Genomic DNA, 16978 nt, shown 5'->3' on the forward strand with positions numbered 1-16978 from the left:
GTAAAGAATTAATTCAAAGTAAATGAAAGCCAGAATTGAACGTACCTATGTCTTCGGTCATCGGTTCTCTTTCTAGCTCGATATTCAACTCTCGGCCTGTAGCGAGCCTGTAATACCTGGAAACCAAAATACAATACAATAGGATAGACTAAGTAGATATTATAAATTGTAAAGAATAAATAGTTCAAATGAATTTTTACAAGTACTTTTGAATCGTCAAAAGAATCTACCAATGCAATAATGAGGTCGTTCGTTTTCTTTCTCTCAACAGCAGCATCAGAGAATTTTTGTATTCAAATAAATACATGTGGTAGAGTAGGCTTAAAAACTGCAAGCCGTGCTTCTTAAGCAATGTGATGCTGATATTTATTTAGTTTGTGTAGCTTCCATCAATGTATCATCGTAGATAGATTTTTAGGGGTTAGGGGTCTATTAGACGACAGCTTTTGCTGTCAGTTTTGCCACAGTAACTGCTGTGACTGACGAATACCGGCAAACTGATGTATGACAAAATGTTTGGACAATTCGCTGCTCCATCATTCATCACTCATGTTTAAAGGAATTGACTGCTGCCGAAAATATGATAATTTATATTAAGTAAATCGACTCTTTCCAGCTAGCTGTGATAGCCTAGTGGTTAGGACGTCCGCCTTCTAACCGGAGGTTGGGGGTTCGATCCCGGGCACGCACCTCTAACTTTTCGGAGTTATGTGCGTTTTAATTAATTAAATATCACTTGCTTTAATGGTGAAGGAAAACATCGTGAGGAAACCTGCATGCCTGAGAGTTCTCCATAATGTTCTCAAAGGTGTGTGAAGTCTACCAATCCGCACATGGCCAGCGTGGTAGACTATGGCCAAAACCCTTCTCACTCTGAGAGGAGACCCGCGCTCTGTAGTGAGCCGGTGATGGGTTGATCATGTGGATGAAATCTACTCTTTACTCCACCACGTGCCATTGGGGCTTCGGCTGAAAACCGAAGCTGTAAGCTTTTGTGTACGTGCAAAGCATCATGCTGAGTTGGGACCTTTTTTGGGTTGTGCGGCACAACCCACAACTTGTGCCACACATGATATTATAGTTTATTTCGGCGCGTCTTCTGCTTGAGATCTTTTGGCTTTAATGCAAGTGTTAGGCACCGGGACAATCGAGCCCTTGGTACAACGGTGATGGTGGCACAGCTTTCAAAGAATAAACGTTTTTCTATTTCTATCTTTCTTACTCACCCAGCTATCACAAGAGGCATCTCTGTAGCATCCTTCTCTTCCATCAGCAACGCGAGAACTCGATCCCTCTGCAGGAAGATAGCGACATCTGCGCTTCCAGAGCATTCGCTTTTGACGCGAACGCCTTCCACTTCTTCCAGAGAGGCGATAGATTGAGGCTGGAATAAGAAAAACATGTTTTTCCTTAGTAGTCTTAAACCCTAGGAAATTTGTAACCTATCTTCCATATAACCAATAAATTAAAAAAATCATGAAGAATCCTGCCAACCTGTTCTCAAAAGTATGTGAAGTCTGCCAATCCGCACTTAGCCATTTGGCGAGGTGGATTTCTCATTTTGAGAGATCCGTTCTCAGTAATGGGCCGGCAATGGGTTGATTGGAAATGATGATGATGATCGTTTCCATTCATCATTTCTAGCTTATAATTTCTCATCCGGCTTTGGAAAGATTCCGTATTTTTTGCAACCTCGCCACCTGGGTTTCTAGAGCACTTTGACCACCCGTTGGGCCAGATCCTTTTTTCCACGCACATGCAAACTGTGGAGTCAAATCCCTTCGGCGGTATTCCCTTTAGATTACAAACATGGGGTTATTCAAGGAGCGGACCAACGAATTCCTAAAAGGCCGGCAACGCATCGGCGGTTCCTCTGGTGCTGCAAATATTCATGGGCGGCGGTAATCATTTAACATCAGGTGACCCGCCTGCTCGTTTGATCGCTATCTCTATTAAAAAAAACCTATTATTCGGTCAGTACAAACACTCACCACAGAATTATTTCTGCCCACAATTTGACTGAGTCCAAAGCGCTGTGATACCAACAGAACACGTTCAGGTCGACTGCTGCTAAAGCACTTTGCGCCGTAACTCGGAAGACCACCCACTATGTCCAAGTAGTGAAGTTTTGCCTGAAACAGAAATAAATCACCATCTCAGTCAGATTTAGGACTGATGACTTCTTTGCAGTTATGCGGAAGAAGTCATCATCACTGCTGACAAGGCTGCGCTCAAGTACCAACTGCATCCTGAGCATGTTTGCGAGCAAAATGGACTCACCAATGCTGGAACACTTTGTTCAAGTGTTGGTGAGGCCACATTTGTAAATGTAAATAATAAAATTAAAATAAAAAACTGTCTTTTTCCCACAATTGTATTATTAGTTACTAACATTAGTTTTTAAGTAAATCTGTCTACTAACAAATTGAGCCATAGATGCTTTTAATAAAAAGATTTTATTTATTTATTTATTTATTTAGGGTTCCGATGGTTTCTTTAGGGCTCCATACCCGGGTGTCAACGGGAACGTAATAGGTAGAAAGTTGAAATTTTCAGAGTGTGTATTTTTCAATTTCCGCTATAAGATCGAGTAGAAAGGGTATGGTAGGTAACGTATCGATTGGAATGCTGAATCGCGGTAGTGTGGTTACTCCACAGTTAAACCATGAGACAAGAGGTTTTTATTTTTAATTTTTTTATTCAGATACAAGTTAGCCCTTGACTGCAATCTCGCCTGGTGGTAAGTGATGATGCAGTCTAAGATGGTAGCGGGCTAACCTGCAAGGGTAATGACAGTTTTTTTTATTAAACCCACACCCCTTTGGTTTCTACACGGCATCGTACTGCAACGCTGAATCGCTTGGCGGCACGGCTTTGCCGGTAGGGTGGTAACCACGGCCGTAGCCTCCCACTATATAATTTAAAGATAAATTATCTGACGAATATAGACGAATCGCCTTAACGGAAATCGAGCCCTTCCACTTTTAATACTACAGACTGTGCCAGGAAAGTCTTCAAAAAACTAAACTTACGTGTGCCGTTACTACATGAATTCTACGTCTATAACCATTAACATAACCTCATAACATTTCCTCCAAGGTGCAAGGTAACAAGGCATCAAACCTGCAACTGCGTTAGATGTCGCTGACTGCCCGTCATCTGAGCGTTGAGCTTGAGGAAGTGTGCTACCAGACGCCGAAGCTCTTTGCGCTTCATACTCTCTAGCAGACTGCTTGGCACGAACCTCTCGAAGCCGAACTCTCGCCTGGAGATAAATTAAACATATGCTAAGTATTCATAGAAGAGTTTCAGGGTTTCACCTATTAACCTGTAAGAATTTCCTTCGAGGTTAGCAAATAATAATCTTCTACCGTATCATTTTCTGTGAATTGATTGAGGCTCAATAATAGGCCTACGTGTTCATCTAAATAACCAAAATATTGAAAAAGACGTGTCTTATAATAATTTTGTCGCCTAGAAAGTGAAGTAACACCATATTCCTTGATGTAAGTAAATATCTGTTTCTCTTTTTACCCTTGAACCTGTAGTATTTACTTGTAAAGTTTGAAAAAAGAAAAAAAAAACGTTTGGTTTTGATACAGAAAAATTTAGTTCTCATCGTATCCCCCTCAAGTTATCTGATTTATTGCAGTGATCTGATATTCTGACAGTTTTACATTTTCAACTCTATAGCGGCACGTTTGTCAGTCAGTCAGCAATAAAACAGTATATTTAGTTACTTACTCAACAGCTTTGACAGTAATCTTAGCAGGCGGCAGGTTGTGCGCCAGCGCATGTTGATGTATGTGCAGGGCGGCGAGTCTCAACGCCACGTCAGGTTGCAGTTCTGGCGCAAATCTGTCCTGTGCCACGTCGTTGCAGCATTGCATGTAGAGGTAGTCCAACGCTGCGAGGTCTCGTTGAGCTAGTTCAGCCGCTGATGATGGCATGAAGACTACTCGGAATAGGCAACGCATTTTATGGGACCCGGGTCGTGCGGCGATCTGAAATTTAGATGAAGGAAAATTAGACGGTAAACTTTTTATTGTGCTTAATTATCAAAATAAGGGACGTCAAACGATAAAACATTACTATATTATAATACAACAGCAAATTCGCTGCCATAATGATGATTTGGAGATGTGATACGGCCATACTGATGATTTGGGGATATGATACAGCCATGCTGATGATTCAGGGGCAAAGTAGTTTCCACAATATTGGCAGTTCCTGAAGTGCTAATCACTTAATAGAATAAAAAACAAAATATTATCATAAGGTCACAATAGGAACCTGTAAACCTCAAATTATGTTACTTCTAGCAAAAAGGTTATAAAAAAGTTATAAAATTTATCTTACCCTTGCCAAAGATTCTTTCGGGTCTAACAAAGTAAGCTTATTCCTTCTCAAACTCTTCACATGTTCGACCACCAAGCTGAAGTGCTCCTCTGCAGTGATGCATAGCTTGTCCTTGAGGCTGGTGACGACGTCTGCCACAGTGGTGGTGGCGTCGTACTTGAAGGACTTCGTCTGACCGTTCTCGAGGAACACCTTGAGGACATTCGCCATCGGTGGTAGGCAGAGATCGCCGAGGGAGAACGCTGAGGGCTGAAATACAAAATAATACAAATCAGTTAGATCTCTGCGTGTAGATATCATGTACCTATCGGTGGTATCGACGTGCTCTAGGCATCAATGTATAGGCTGCGCTAATAGATGTACCAATTTTTATGCGGTTTTCTTCACTCGAAAGCTTGTTTGGTCGCAATGGCAATTGGTACAGTAATATGCTTGGCAGGTGGTTCTGAGTTATGAGGTACCTAGTATAGAGAGAGAGAAAGAATACTTACAGGGTACATGGGAGCCCCGTTCAGCTGAACTGAATCAGCGAATCTGACCCTGGGAGGTCTCGCCCTCAGCCTCGCTCGCTTGGCAGCGGACAGGAAGGCGGACCTTCTCGTCAGGTTCCCGCTCCGTGCCGGCTGACACACTCGCAGCGTGACCTTCTCTGTACAAGCTCGGACTGCTGATATGACGTGCTCTCGCGCAGCTGTGCTGACGTCTTCACCATTGACGCAGAGGATTTGATCGCCTGGTTCCAGCTGGAATGTTTACAAATCAGCTTATTTTTTATGGATTAGCGAATATAATCCAACGTATATCTCTATTTTTTAGGTTTACGAAAGCGATAGACAGAAGAACCTGTGTCCAAATTCAAGGAATTGCGTGGAATGATTCTGACAGGAGCGGGCGTACCTTGTCCATATTTTTCTGTCTTTCTTTTTATTCCGTTTTTGCCAATAGATAGAATGATTCTGGAAGAGTTTAGTGTAAACTGGCTGAACTATGATGGCCGATGATAAATAACGATCGATTTAGTCAGCAAAAATCCAGCTAGCTTGAAGCTGTCCTGGTGTAAATTAAATAAGAATACTTAACAATAACATAGATACTCCGTTGTTGTTCCGTTTAGATAGAGGTACTGATTCTGAGCACAACAAAATTTTAGAGCCTAATTTTTTAGACCTTCTTCTTACTAACGTAATATGAAAAGGACAGACATAGTTTGACAGTTTTAAGTTTAATTTAGAACTGTCAAACCTCGTGATTTTAGCCAGTCGCGAGCGTATCGGTAGCATGCACTAAAATTCATGTTCCGTCCTTTTTTAGCAATATTAAAAAGAAAAAGGGATACAGATACTCTAAATTTAGTTTAGCGAAAAACAACAGAATCAGTGCCTGCTTAGGTACCTAAGTTTATAATATACTTACTTAGTTTTGGTTTACAATAACCAATACTAAGTAAGTATAATTGGAATATACAGCAGTAACTCTATGGATGACCAGTGTAAAGCTGAGGTCGAATTGACAGTTGGTACAACAAAAAAGAACTCACTTTTCCAACGCTTGGCGAGTTGTCGGTGACAAACCGCACGAGCACCGGCTTCTCGGAGCCAGCCACGAACCCGAAGCCTAACTCAGGGTCCCTCTCCAGCTCCACGTCCCGCGGTGCAGGCGGGGACTCACACGAGCAGCCTTCGGGTGCCACGTACGTCGTGGTTTTGTTGACATGGCTGGAAAGTAACAGAGGATGGATTTTAGTTTGCTGGAATTGGACAGAGCTAATAAATCTGTCTTCGATGAAGCAACCAACGACATTGGTATATAAAAATAAAATCTGTAGAAAGTCATATTATTGACGATGATACCTGCAAGTTAGTGACACATGAATTAAGGTTTTTGAAAATCCCATGGAAACATCCTTGTTTCCGGAATATAGAGCAGTCTATTACTTCTCCAGGATTCAAGCCATCTCTATAGTCTGTACCCGTCAAAATCGGTTAAACGCATGGACCGTGAAAAGTTGAAGACAGACACACTTTCGTATTCATATAATATTAGTATGGATAAAATAACTTCGAGCATTGTCAATAACTCAGTCTATCAATTAATTAAGTTAATAAGAGTCGAGTCAGACAGTTTCCTGAAGCAAAATATTGGTAATACATACTTAATGATTTGTCCTGCAAAAAACCAATAGTATACCGTATAGTAACTTACTTGATATAATAAGGCTTCCCCCGGCTATCCAACGCCTGTTCCCAGCCATACGGCAACTCTTCATCAGCGCTGTCGCAGTCCCTGGAAGGCCAGCTCTCCACTGGTGGAAGCCAACTAGCTGTCTGCGTGATGTGACTGGAAAGAGAGAGACAACTAACATTAATAAAGAACACTGAGTTTGGGCCTCATAAGAAAGCTTAGAGTCACTCAGCGGGCGATGGAGAGATCTATGCTTGGAGTTTCTCTACGTGATCAAATCATAAATGAGGAGATCCGTAGGAGAACTAGAGTAACCGACATAGCCTAACGGGTTGAAGTGTTGTGAAGTTGAAGTGGCAATGGGCAAGGCACATAGTTCATAAAACCGATGGACGTTGGGGTCCCAAGGTGCTGAAATGGCAACCTCGCACCGGAAGACGCAGTATTGGAAGACCCCCACTAGGTGGACGGACGACATCAGACAAGTCGCAGGGAGCCTCTGGATGGCGGCGGCGCAAGACCGTGGCGTGTGGAAGTCCCTAAAAGAGACCTATGTCCAGCAGTGGACGTCTATTGGTTGATGAAGATGATGACTGAGTTTGTTGTTGTGTAAAATATAGCTAGCTGCTTTTCAGGCAACTAGGTCTTTAATGAAATGGGTTGAATAATGAACATCCGGATTTCAGCCGTACACATTTCAGATTTTATTTAGTTACAATAGACACTGGACGGATTTGGCTGAAATTTGGAATTTTAGATAGTTCCCTGCATGGGATTTAAAAAACACCTTTAACCACGCGGACGAAGTTGCGGTCATTAGCTAGTAGTAAATAAAGGTAGTCTAAGTACAGTACGCGGCCGAAAGTAATGTACCTACATCGGCCTTTAGAAATGACATTTCGGCTTGGTAGAGCGTTGTCTCTGTCACTCATACCTATACGGCATTTCGTCGGTCTCTACAAATTTGCTATCCCCTTCTAAAGGTCGATGTACATTACTTTCGGCCGCGTACTGTATTGCTCGCCAAGCCCGAGGGTAAGTTCTAAATTTTTTGGTAAAATTAAACGAGAATTTGCTAGATTTATAACCAAAAAGACGTCATACCTCCATTTCAAAAGAGCCTTATTAAGCCTACATGAATAAAGCCTAATTTGCATTTGAATATTTAGCTTCAACGAGACGCATTGTCTATGGCACCTGCCTTTGAAGCTGTGGGTACTTTATATAATGACAAGTTTACACAGGTGTGGAAGGAGATTGGCCCAAAAAGCCGAGCAGATTTTCGGCGCTCTAACTTGAGTAGGGTTACCACAATATCACTCGGAATAGGTATCATTATTTTTATGCCCGGTGCGCGACAGGTCGAGATGGCAATTAAGGTGGGAACGCCCCGAACACCCGCACAGTCACCGCACTAACCCTGTGCGGGTGGGCGATGACGTGCGGGGCGTCCGTCCGCCTCATACCCCGATTGCTATCTCAACCTAAAGTTTTTCACTATCTCTAAAGGTGACTTTTTTATTTTATTTTTATTCAGATACAAGTTAGCCCGTGACTGCAATCTCACCTGGTGGTAAGTGATGATGCGGTCTAAGATGATAGCGGGCTAACCTGGAAGGGGTATGGCCGTTTTTATTAAACCCATACCCCTTTGGTTTCTACACGGCATCATACCGGAACGCTAAATCGCTTGGCGGCACGGCTTTGCCGGTAGGGTGGTAACCAGCTACGGCCGAAGCCTCCCACCAGACCAGACCAGAAATTTAGAAATTATAAAATTCCAAACACCTGCCAGGAATCGAACCCGGGACCTCCCACTATTAAGACCACAGCGCTCACCACTGCGCCAGGGAGGTCGTCAAAATTTTATGAATTAGTTTTAGGTTTTTAAATCTACCTATCACCTAAATAAAATTCCAAATACTAATTAAATACACTATGACACATAAATATTATATTCTTTTTTCCATTGCAGTACAACTTTTTCACTCTACCCTTTTTACGGTGTCCATCGTCTCCCGCCATGTTCTTTTCTCCTTCTCCCACCAACATTCCAAAAAGGTTCTTCAACAGCCCCTTTTGCTGATATGTTTTTTTTAAATAATTCATATTAAATCTCTGGATTCTAGCATTTTGATCTAATAAATTCTTTCTTTCTTCTTTTACTTCACATAATTTGACTATTGCAAACTCAAACTCTTTTATTTGTAAGATGATATGATATACCTAATGGTGATAATAATACGTACTTAAAACTGAAGCTACGAGGGTTCCAAAGGCGCCGGGTCTGACAAGAGCCCACAACAAACTCAGCCGGGTCTTCAAAACAATCATCTTTTTTATTTAAATTAAATAAGTACTAAGCAAAGGCCAATGTAGCTTACATATCAATCAAACCGTTTGAAGGTAAGTACCATCGATGGTAAGTACAGATTCCGATAGGATTATATTTCTAAAGAAACCATAAAAGCCAATAACAAATTTTCAACAAGCTTTTCCAGAATATTCCGCGTCCTTGAAAGGGTTTTTAATATTACACACATCTACTACCCTCGGGGACAACAGCACTATTGAACGAATTTGCACCCTAAAAATACTGGAGCAGAGTAGGAATTCTATTGGAGAAATGTCGTGAGGATTTTCGCTATAATTCCACATCCTCTTCCAATATGGAAGCAAAATGTCGGGAATGCAATGCGGTATCCTCCATTTATTACCATTTGGAGGAATTTTGTTAAAATGGATAAAGGTCCTTATATAGTGAATAGTTCAACCGCCCCGGTTTCGCACGAGCCAGCGTACACCCACTACACACGATACACGCACTTGGCCAGCGTACTGGACTATGGCCAAACCCTTCTCATTCGGAGAGGAGACCCGTGCTCTGTAGTGAGCCGGCGAAATGTTGATCTTGATGATGACAGTTCGGCTACGTTAGTTCCGATTTTCGCCACGCGCCAAGATAGCCTGTGATGTGTGTAAATATTACACACTTTACACATGTGTGTTACACACGCGTGTAAAGTGTGCCAAATTAGAGCCTCAATAGCTCAACCGGTAAAGGAGTGGACTGAAAACCGAAAGGTCGACGGTTCAAACCCCGCCCGTTGCACTATTGTCGTACCTACTCCTAGCACTAGCCTGACGCTTAGTTGGAGAGGAAAGGGAAATTTTAGTCATTTAACATGGCTAATATTCTTTAAAAAAACTACACTTGGTCAGACTACGGTCTAAGACTAAAACCTAAACGAGAGCCTTATAGAGATTGCCTGGTAGAGATTGCTGTGAGCAATAAGGCCGCCTTTGCATACAATTTTTTTTTTTTTTTTTTAGTTTTAGTTTCTGTAATAGTTATGTAATATTTTTTGTGTGCTATAAAGTATTTCTGTCTATCTATCTATCTATCTATCTATCTATCTATCTATCTATCTAAGACTGTGATCATCATCAAATTATCATGGTGATAATAATCAAATGATCGTGGTAATGATCAAACTGCCCAAATTTTTCTACCTGGAAATCGAAACATGACCTTTCCAAATGACCATAGTGGTTACCACTACACCAACGAGCTGAAAGCTACAACGATACCATAAAAGCTGTAGCGATCAAACTGTAGTGTATCCAAGTCCCCGACGTGTGTTGAATGTCTTCAGTTATTGCAGGGACTTACTGCCTTAGGCCGCGTTCACAATACTGCTCTTTTATATTTAAAACTATTTTATTTTTATGATTTACTAGATGATGCCCGCGACTTCGTCCGCGTGGTTTAGGTTTTTTAAAAATCCCGTAGGAACTCTTTAAAATGTAGCCTTCCCTGGGATGTAAGCTGACTCTGTACTCGTCAAAATTGGTTGAACTGTGGTTGGGCCGGCCGTCACATACACACACACACACACACACACACACACACACACACACACACACACACACACACACACACACACACACACACACACACACACACAAGCATACACACACTGTTGTAATTTTATTATTGTATTTACCTACATTTATTCTAAATCTATTCTGTTAAAATAGTTTTAATTATAATTTTAAGTAATCTCTTTTGGCCTTCTGTTATACCTAGATTTAAATTTAAATAATAATTGTGTATTTACGCTGTTGATTACTTTCAAATAAACAAAATAAAATAAAAAATAAAAAGATAGCAGCCAGACACGCTTTCGCATTTATCATATTAACAAGCTGATCCCCGCGGCTTCGCCTGCGTGGATTTAGGTTTTTAAAGATCCCGTGGGAACTTTTGATTTTCCAGGACCAAAAGTAACCCATCCGTAGTAGCCCGTCCCCGTGATGCAAGATATCTCCGTATCGAATTTCGTAAAAACATTTAAACGCATGATTCTTTAAAAATCCCATGGTATCACCAAGATTTAAGAATGCAATTCCTTACAGCATCAAGGCTGAGGAGTTGGATCCTCGAGTTCAAAAAGTATTTGCTTGGTAGGTAGCTACTACCTACCTCCAATATAATCGCACTGCGACATAATCGCGTTGCACGCACGGACTGCCGCGGCCGTCGCCATTATTTTAATTTCGTGACAGCAGAATTCCTTATGCGATCTGCTAGTTTTATAGTGCGTTCCATGGCTCTTTTGCAAACCTTGAGCTTGGACTTTTGAGGACCAACTCTGAGCACTATATGTGAGAGTTGGCAGAACGTACATGTTTAGTTTGCTCAATAAAGAACTTGAAAGGCTTCCGTTATGCATATGCCTTTAGTATTCCATGTTAGGGAATTGGATTAGGCGGGAAAGGCTGTAAGAAGGTATTACGGACGGACGGACGGTCGGCAATGCGATTATTACATACAATCGACAAGATTATCGACGGTAGATTGTTTTATAAAAAGGTCCACGGGTACGATTCCTCGTTGGAGCAATTTGGGAAATCACATTTTCTAAATTGGCCCAGTTTTGGGGATTCTGAAATTTTCAGAATCCCCAAAACTGGGCCAATTTAGAAAATATGATTTCTCTTTTAAAGAGATGAGAAGCTGTCAGATTTTTAGGGTTCCGTACCTCAAAAGGAAAAAGGAACCCCTTGGGGATCACTTAGTTGTCTGTCTGTCCGTCTATCCGTCGTGCCTATCAACAAAACATATAGGGTACTTCTCGCTGTCCTATTGGTAGGTAGGAAGGTCCGGATTAAGTGCGGGTGTGCAGAAAGTCCCCCCGCCTCATACCCCGACTGCCATCTCATTTTTGTTGTTGTTTCGGATTGACTATGCTGCGTAGGCCCTACTGGCCGCTACAGCGTCACCGGGGAGGTTGGCGAGCGCGAAGCTCCGCCTGGAGGTGAGCCCTAGGGCTCGAAGAAATAATTCAAGAGGTCGGGGGGCAACGTCCTCCTAAGGGCGCCTCCTGTGAGGCTCGGACCACAGCTTAGGATGACGATCTGCCATCTCAACCTGTCTCGTACTATTTATACCTGTCATTTCGTTTCTTTCCATTCTTTTCCATTTCAATTCAGAAGCCGCTTAAATGCCAACATTGTTTTTACAAATGTCTGGGCTTTTTATGATAGGCACCTAATTGTAATACTTACCAACAGTTCCCGTTGAAATCATGATAAATGAATTTGTTGGTTCGGCTGGCGAACAATAACAAGATTTTTGCGACGGAATATTTTAATCATTATTCAGGGTTGCGAAATATTTTTCCACTTTCTTTGGGTTAAAGGTTTTATTTTCGTATCCTAATGTAGAGTCCAAAAGAAAATGGAGACGCATAGCTTATCTTGCGTTACGGCCTCCATTTTCTTTTGAATTTTTGTCCTTTGTAGTATTATTTTTAATCAGATCTACATTACTTCAGTTATTGCGAATAATTATAGGTATTATACTATACATCCACGTGGATATAGGTTTTTTGAAAATCCCGTGGGAACTCTTTGATTTTCCGGGATTAAAAGTAGCCTATATCCGTCCCCGGGATGCAAGCTATCTCTGTGTAAAATTTCTTCAAAATCGGTTGAACGGATGGGCCGTGAAAGGCTAGCAGACAGACAAACAGACTTTCGCATTTATAATATTAGTATGGATTTACGTATACATTTTACCAATACTTTAGTTAGTTAGATTATTTATTTTTAAGTAATTCATATTAAAATGTAAGTAGATACAATCTACTCTACATTTTGAATGCCGAATTTCCTACCTTTCTAAAATCATCTGAAATACTTACCCACCCCTTTCTAAGATTTTATTTCAAGCATAATATTTTATTTTCTAATATACTTTACCTCGCATTTCACAGAATTAAATCAAAACTCATTTCCAAAGTCAATTTATGAACTCGTCACATTTCCTTGAAAAAGCTTTCTTTATTATTTTTGCAACTCAAAACAGATCGCGTTAAGTGTAATGGGGTAAAGCTACGAAACGACGCGCGGGTCTTTTAAACAAATTGCAATTTTCGCACAGACTACGAATCCAGTTAAAGGAAAATGTGATACCCGCGACTTGTTCCGTGTGATTTACCTACATTTTTAAAAAATCCCATGGGATCTATTTGATTTTCCGGGATAAAAAGTAGCCTATGTCATTCTCCAGGTCGTTAACAATAATCACGTTAATTCCGTCGCGTTAAAACCAGCATAATTATAATAATGGATAGTGAAATGATTGAATTTTTGCACATGTATTCATTATTCAGTAGGTGCCTACTTATTAAAATGTTTTATCCTGGGCACGATCGAATTGTCAACATTGTGAATTGGAAACAGTAGCGAAAAACTATAGTTTTTCGCTCCTGTTTCCGACATAAGTAAACCAGTTGGGCGATTGTCTAAAACCTGCATCAATCATTATTACAATCTCAATTGTTCTGATTGGCTGAATTTGTGCGATTCTTGTTGCAACAATGCATTGTGGCCAATAGTAAGCGAGCATTAACCAATCAGAGATAATTGCGATCGTGACATTGTAGCTGTCAAACAACCGCGGTAGAGCCACAGGTAAATTCACTCTTCACAAACAACATACATACCAATACCTATCTACTGATATTTTGTACAAACTAAGGCTAAGGCTAGCATTAACTTTTATTGTAATATTTTCATTACAAACTTAAAATATAACTTAAATTTACGATGCCCAATTTGACAATTCGATCGTGCCCAGGATAACACCTTTTAATAAGTAGGCACCTACTGAATAATGAATACATGTGCAAAAATTCAATTATTTCATTATCCATTATTATAAATGCGAAAGTTTGATTGTTTATTGGTTTGCTGGTTTTAACGCAAGAGTTCCCAAGGGATTTTTAAAAACCTAATTCCACGTGGACGAAGTTGCGGTCATCAGCTAGTCGTATATAACTCCTACGTTTCATACATTTCCGGTAACATCAAAAATGCGTAAAAAGTAGCCCATATCCATTAGCAACGTGCGCTAGCGTAGCAATGACCTAAATACCGTTTCCTACATTAACGTAGTGTTCTTGTATTGTAGTTGTAGTAAAAGACTGGATATGTAAGCTGCAACTACAATGCTATTGTAATTTTTTTTTTTTTTTAAATAAATAAAAAAAATTACAATATGGAAAAAATATTATAATAATAAAAATAAATATAAAAATTTATATTTTCATCCATTCTTACAGACGGTGACTAAAATCTGTCTAAAAGCTCCTGCCTAAGGCGCTTGTCCCACCGCCTACGATTAGCGAGAAATGAGTTGAACTAAGAAGTCTGTTAAAAACTAGAATAATATGTCGTTCGACGAAATAAGCCTAAAATCATTAGAAACGAGTTAGTGAACAACGAGAAGCAAGTGTGTAGTTGGTCTGCGAAAGAGAGCCAGCGCGTGCCAGACCTTCGTTATTTTATAAAAAGACTAGATGATGCCCGCGACTTCGTCCGCGTGGATTTAGGTTTTTTAAAATCCCGTGGGAACTCTTTATTTTTCCGGGATAAAAAGTAGCCTATGTCCTTCCCCGGGATAGAAGCTAACTCTGTACTAAATTTCATCAAAATCGGTTGAACGGTTAGGCCGTGAAAAGCTAGCAGACAGACAGACAGACAGACACACTTTCGCATTTATAATATTAGTATGGAAGTATGGATATATATTATGATATAGGCTTCCGCTAAGAACGGATTTTTGAAAATTCAACCCCTAAGAGCTTTAATTAAAGTTTGCGTTGGCGTAGCAGTGACCTAAATCCGTGGGAATAAAGTTCAGCCAGTCAGAGACAATGGTATAAAGTAATCCTAGTGGAGTCAGGAACAATGCTGCTAATACGCCATTGTTGCAACTGCGTGCTGGTTTGAAAGGGAGAGCAGACCAGGTTATTTTAAAATCTTTATTTACTTAGTTTTGCTTTTTTTTATTCAGATACAATCCCTTGACTGGTCTGGTGGTAATTTCTAAGATGGAAGCGGGCTAACCTGGAAGGGGTATGGCAGTTTTTAATAAACCCTTTGGTTTCTACACGGCATCTTACCGGGCATTGTTACCAGTAACTCTACAAAGCGTTAGAAATGTCACATCAAGTGGTCCTATATCCCCGGGCACCTACCCACAGTTCAGCAGGTGATCGAATTGACGCCGCCCCGGGGAACGATCCCGAATCCCTTCCTACCCTGGGTGAATTACTGAGCGACTGCCGTTTGATTCCCGGCAGTATTGTTCCGTGATTATGTTTAAATCGAGAATAATTCCAATAAAACCCACTGCCAAGTTTAATGTTGCTTCTTTATAGGAATCTAAACGTATAAAACGAAAAGGTGACTGACTGATCTATGAACGCACAGCTCAAACTACTGGACGGATCGGGCTGAAATTTGGCATGCAGATAGCTACTATGACGTAGGCAATTCGATAAGAAAGGATTTTTGTAAATTTAACTCCTAAGGGGGTGAAATAGGAGTTTGAAATTTTTGTAGTCCACGCGGATAAAGTCGCGAGCATAAGCAAGTTGTTACAATAAGTCCCATTACTCTTGCCCCTAACTCATAACATAGGATTTAATACAAGGAAGTAAGGACATCTTTGCCCGTATCGGCGCTACGGTCCATTTAACACGTCACGACCCAGTCAACTCGTATGGAATTTATTTCTTCTTCTTGCTTAATAGCCCAAAGCTGCAAGTAAGTAGATACTATCCATACTAACATCACAGTTTAACGAAATACTATTATAAATGCGAAAGAGTGTCTGTCTGTCTGTCCGTCTGTCTGTCTTCTAGCTTTTCACGGCCCATCCGTTTGCTCGATTTTGATGAAATTTGGTATAGAGATAGCTTGCATCCCGGAGAAGGACATAGGCTACTTTTGATCCCGGAAAATTAAAGAGTTCCCACAGGATTTTTAAAAACCTAAATCCACGCGGACGAAGTCGCGGGCATCATCTAGTTTGCTATAATCCGCTGAAACAGGTCGAATCTGATAGCTGCTTGCCTGGTAGGTGCTTTTTCCTGCATTCTTAGCAGTGGGAGGGCGGGCGGTGCATGTCGCATGCTGCATGTTGCACCATACAGATTCGACCTTTTTCAGCGGATTATAGCAAATTAAGCTTTTGGTTCATTGTATAGAGTTCCCTGTTTTACTGCGGAACCCTAAAACGCCAGTAGCTATCAGAACAGATAAACCGAGAGTCCGCACTGAGTTAAACTCACTCCAGTAATGGAGGACATCGGAAATCCATTAGCACTCCCTGAACACAACGTTTCAGCATTTTTATGCTCAACAAATGTATCTCACACAATTCGAAAAAATTAGTTAAACTCGGTATTTTTAGGGTTCCGTACATCAAAAGGAATAACGGAACCCTTTGTTGGATCATATATACCATAGGATCACTTTGTTGTCTGTCTGTGTCTGTCTATCGGTATGTCAAAAAACCTACAGGGTACTTCCCGTTGATCTAGAATCATGAAATTTTACAGCTAGGTAGGCCTTATAGCAGACATTCGGGGAAAAATCTGAAAACCGTGAATTTGTGGTTACATCACACAAAAAAATTGTGGTCATGAACTAATAATTAGTATTTTCAACGAAGTATGATAACTATATCAAGTGGGGTATCTATCATATGAAAGGTCTTCACCTGTGCATTCTAAAACAGATTTTTATTTATTTTTATGCATCATAGTTTTCGAATTATCGTGCAAAATGTCGAAAAAATACGACTGTAGTACGGAACTCTCGTTGCGCGAGCTTGACTCGCACTTGGCCGGTTTTTTTTATAAAAGCTCTTTAGAGCCTCATCTCAACGGTTGAGAGGGCGGATTGAAATCCGAAAGGTCGCAATTTCAATTAATGCCACCCGTTGCATGGCAGGGTCGGAAAAAAAAAACAGCAAAAAAACCATAATGTTTAAAACAGGATTAAAAACACGTTCAAAATGGTATATTTTTTAAATTTTAATTGAAAATTTGTTTAAAATTAAAACAATACCAATCCTGTT

At 40.6% G+C, this 16978-nt stretch overlaps 1 protein-coding gene across 1 annotated transcript in view; it reads right to left on the minus strand.

Moving 5' to 3' along the window:
- Nucleotides 1-16978, minus strand: part of LOC117986291 (uncharacterized) — a 103480-nt gene that overhangs the window by 6276 nt on the left and 80226 nt on the right. Inside the window, exons 2-10 of the mRNA XM_069501897.1 lie at nt 6562-6696; nt 5897-6074; nt 4851-5102; nt 4360-4608; nt 3745-4004; nt 3124-3265; nt 1992-2132; nt 1227-1384; nt 46-116 (exon numbers count right to left, since the gene is read on the minus strand). Coding sequence (XP_069357998.1) covers nt 46-116; nt 1227-1384; nt 1992-2132; nt 3124-3265; nt 3745-4004; nt 4360-4608; nt 4851-5102; nt 5897-6074; nt 6562-6696 — 1586 coding nt within the window. The remainder of the gene's footprint in view (nt 1-45; nt 117-1226; nt 1385-1991; nt 2133-3123; nt 3266-3744; nt 4005-4359; nt 4609-4850; nt 5103-5896; nt 6075-6561; nt 6697-16978) is intronic.

The sequence above is a fragment of the Maniola hyperantus genome, chromosome 11, assembly GCF_902806685.2.
Source record: "Maniola hyperantus chromosome 11, iAphHyp1.2, whole genome shotgun sequence".
Lineage (NCBI taxonomy): Eukaryota > Metazoa > Arthropoda > Insecta > Lepidoptera > Nymphalidae > Maniola > Maniola hyperantus.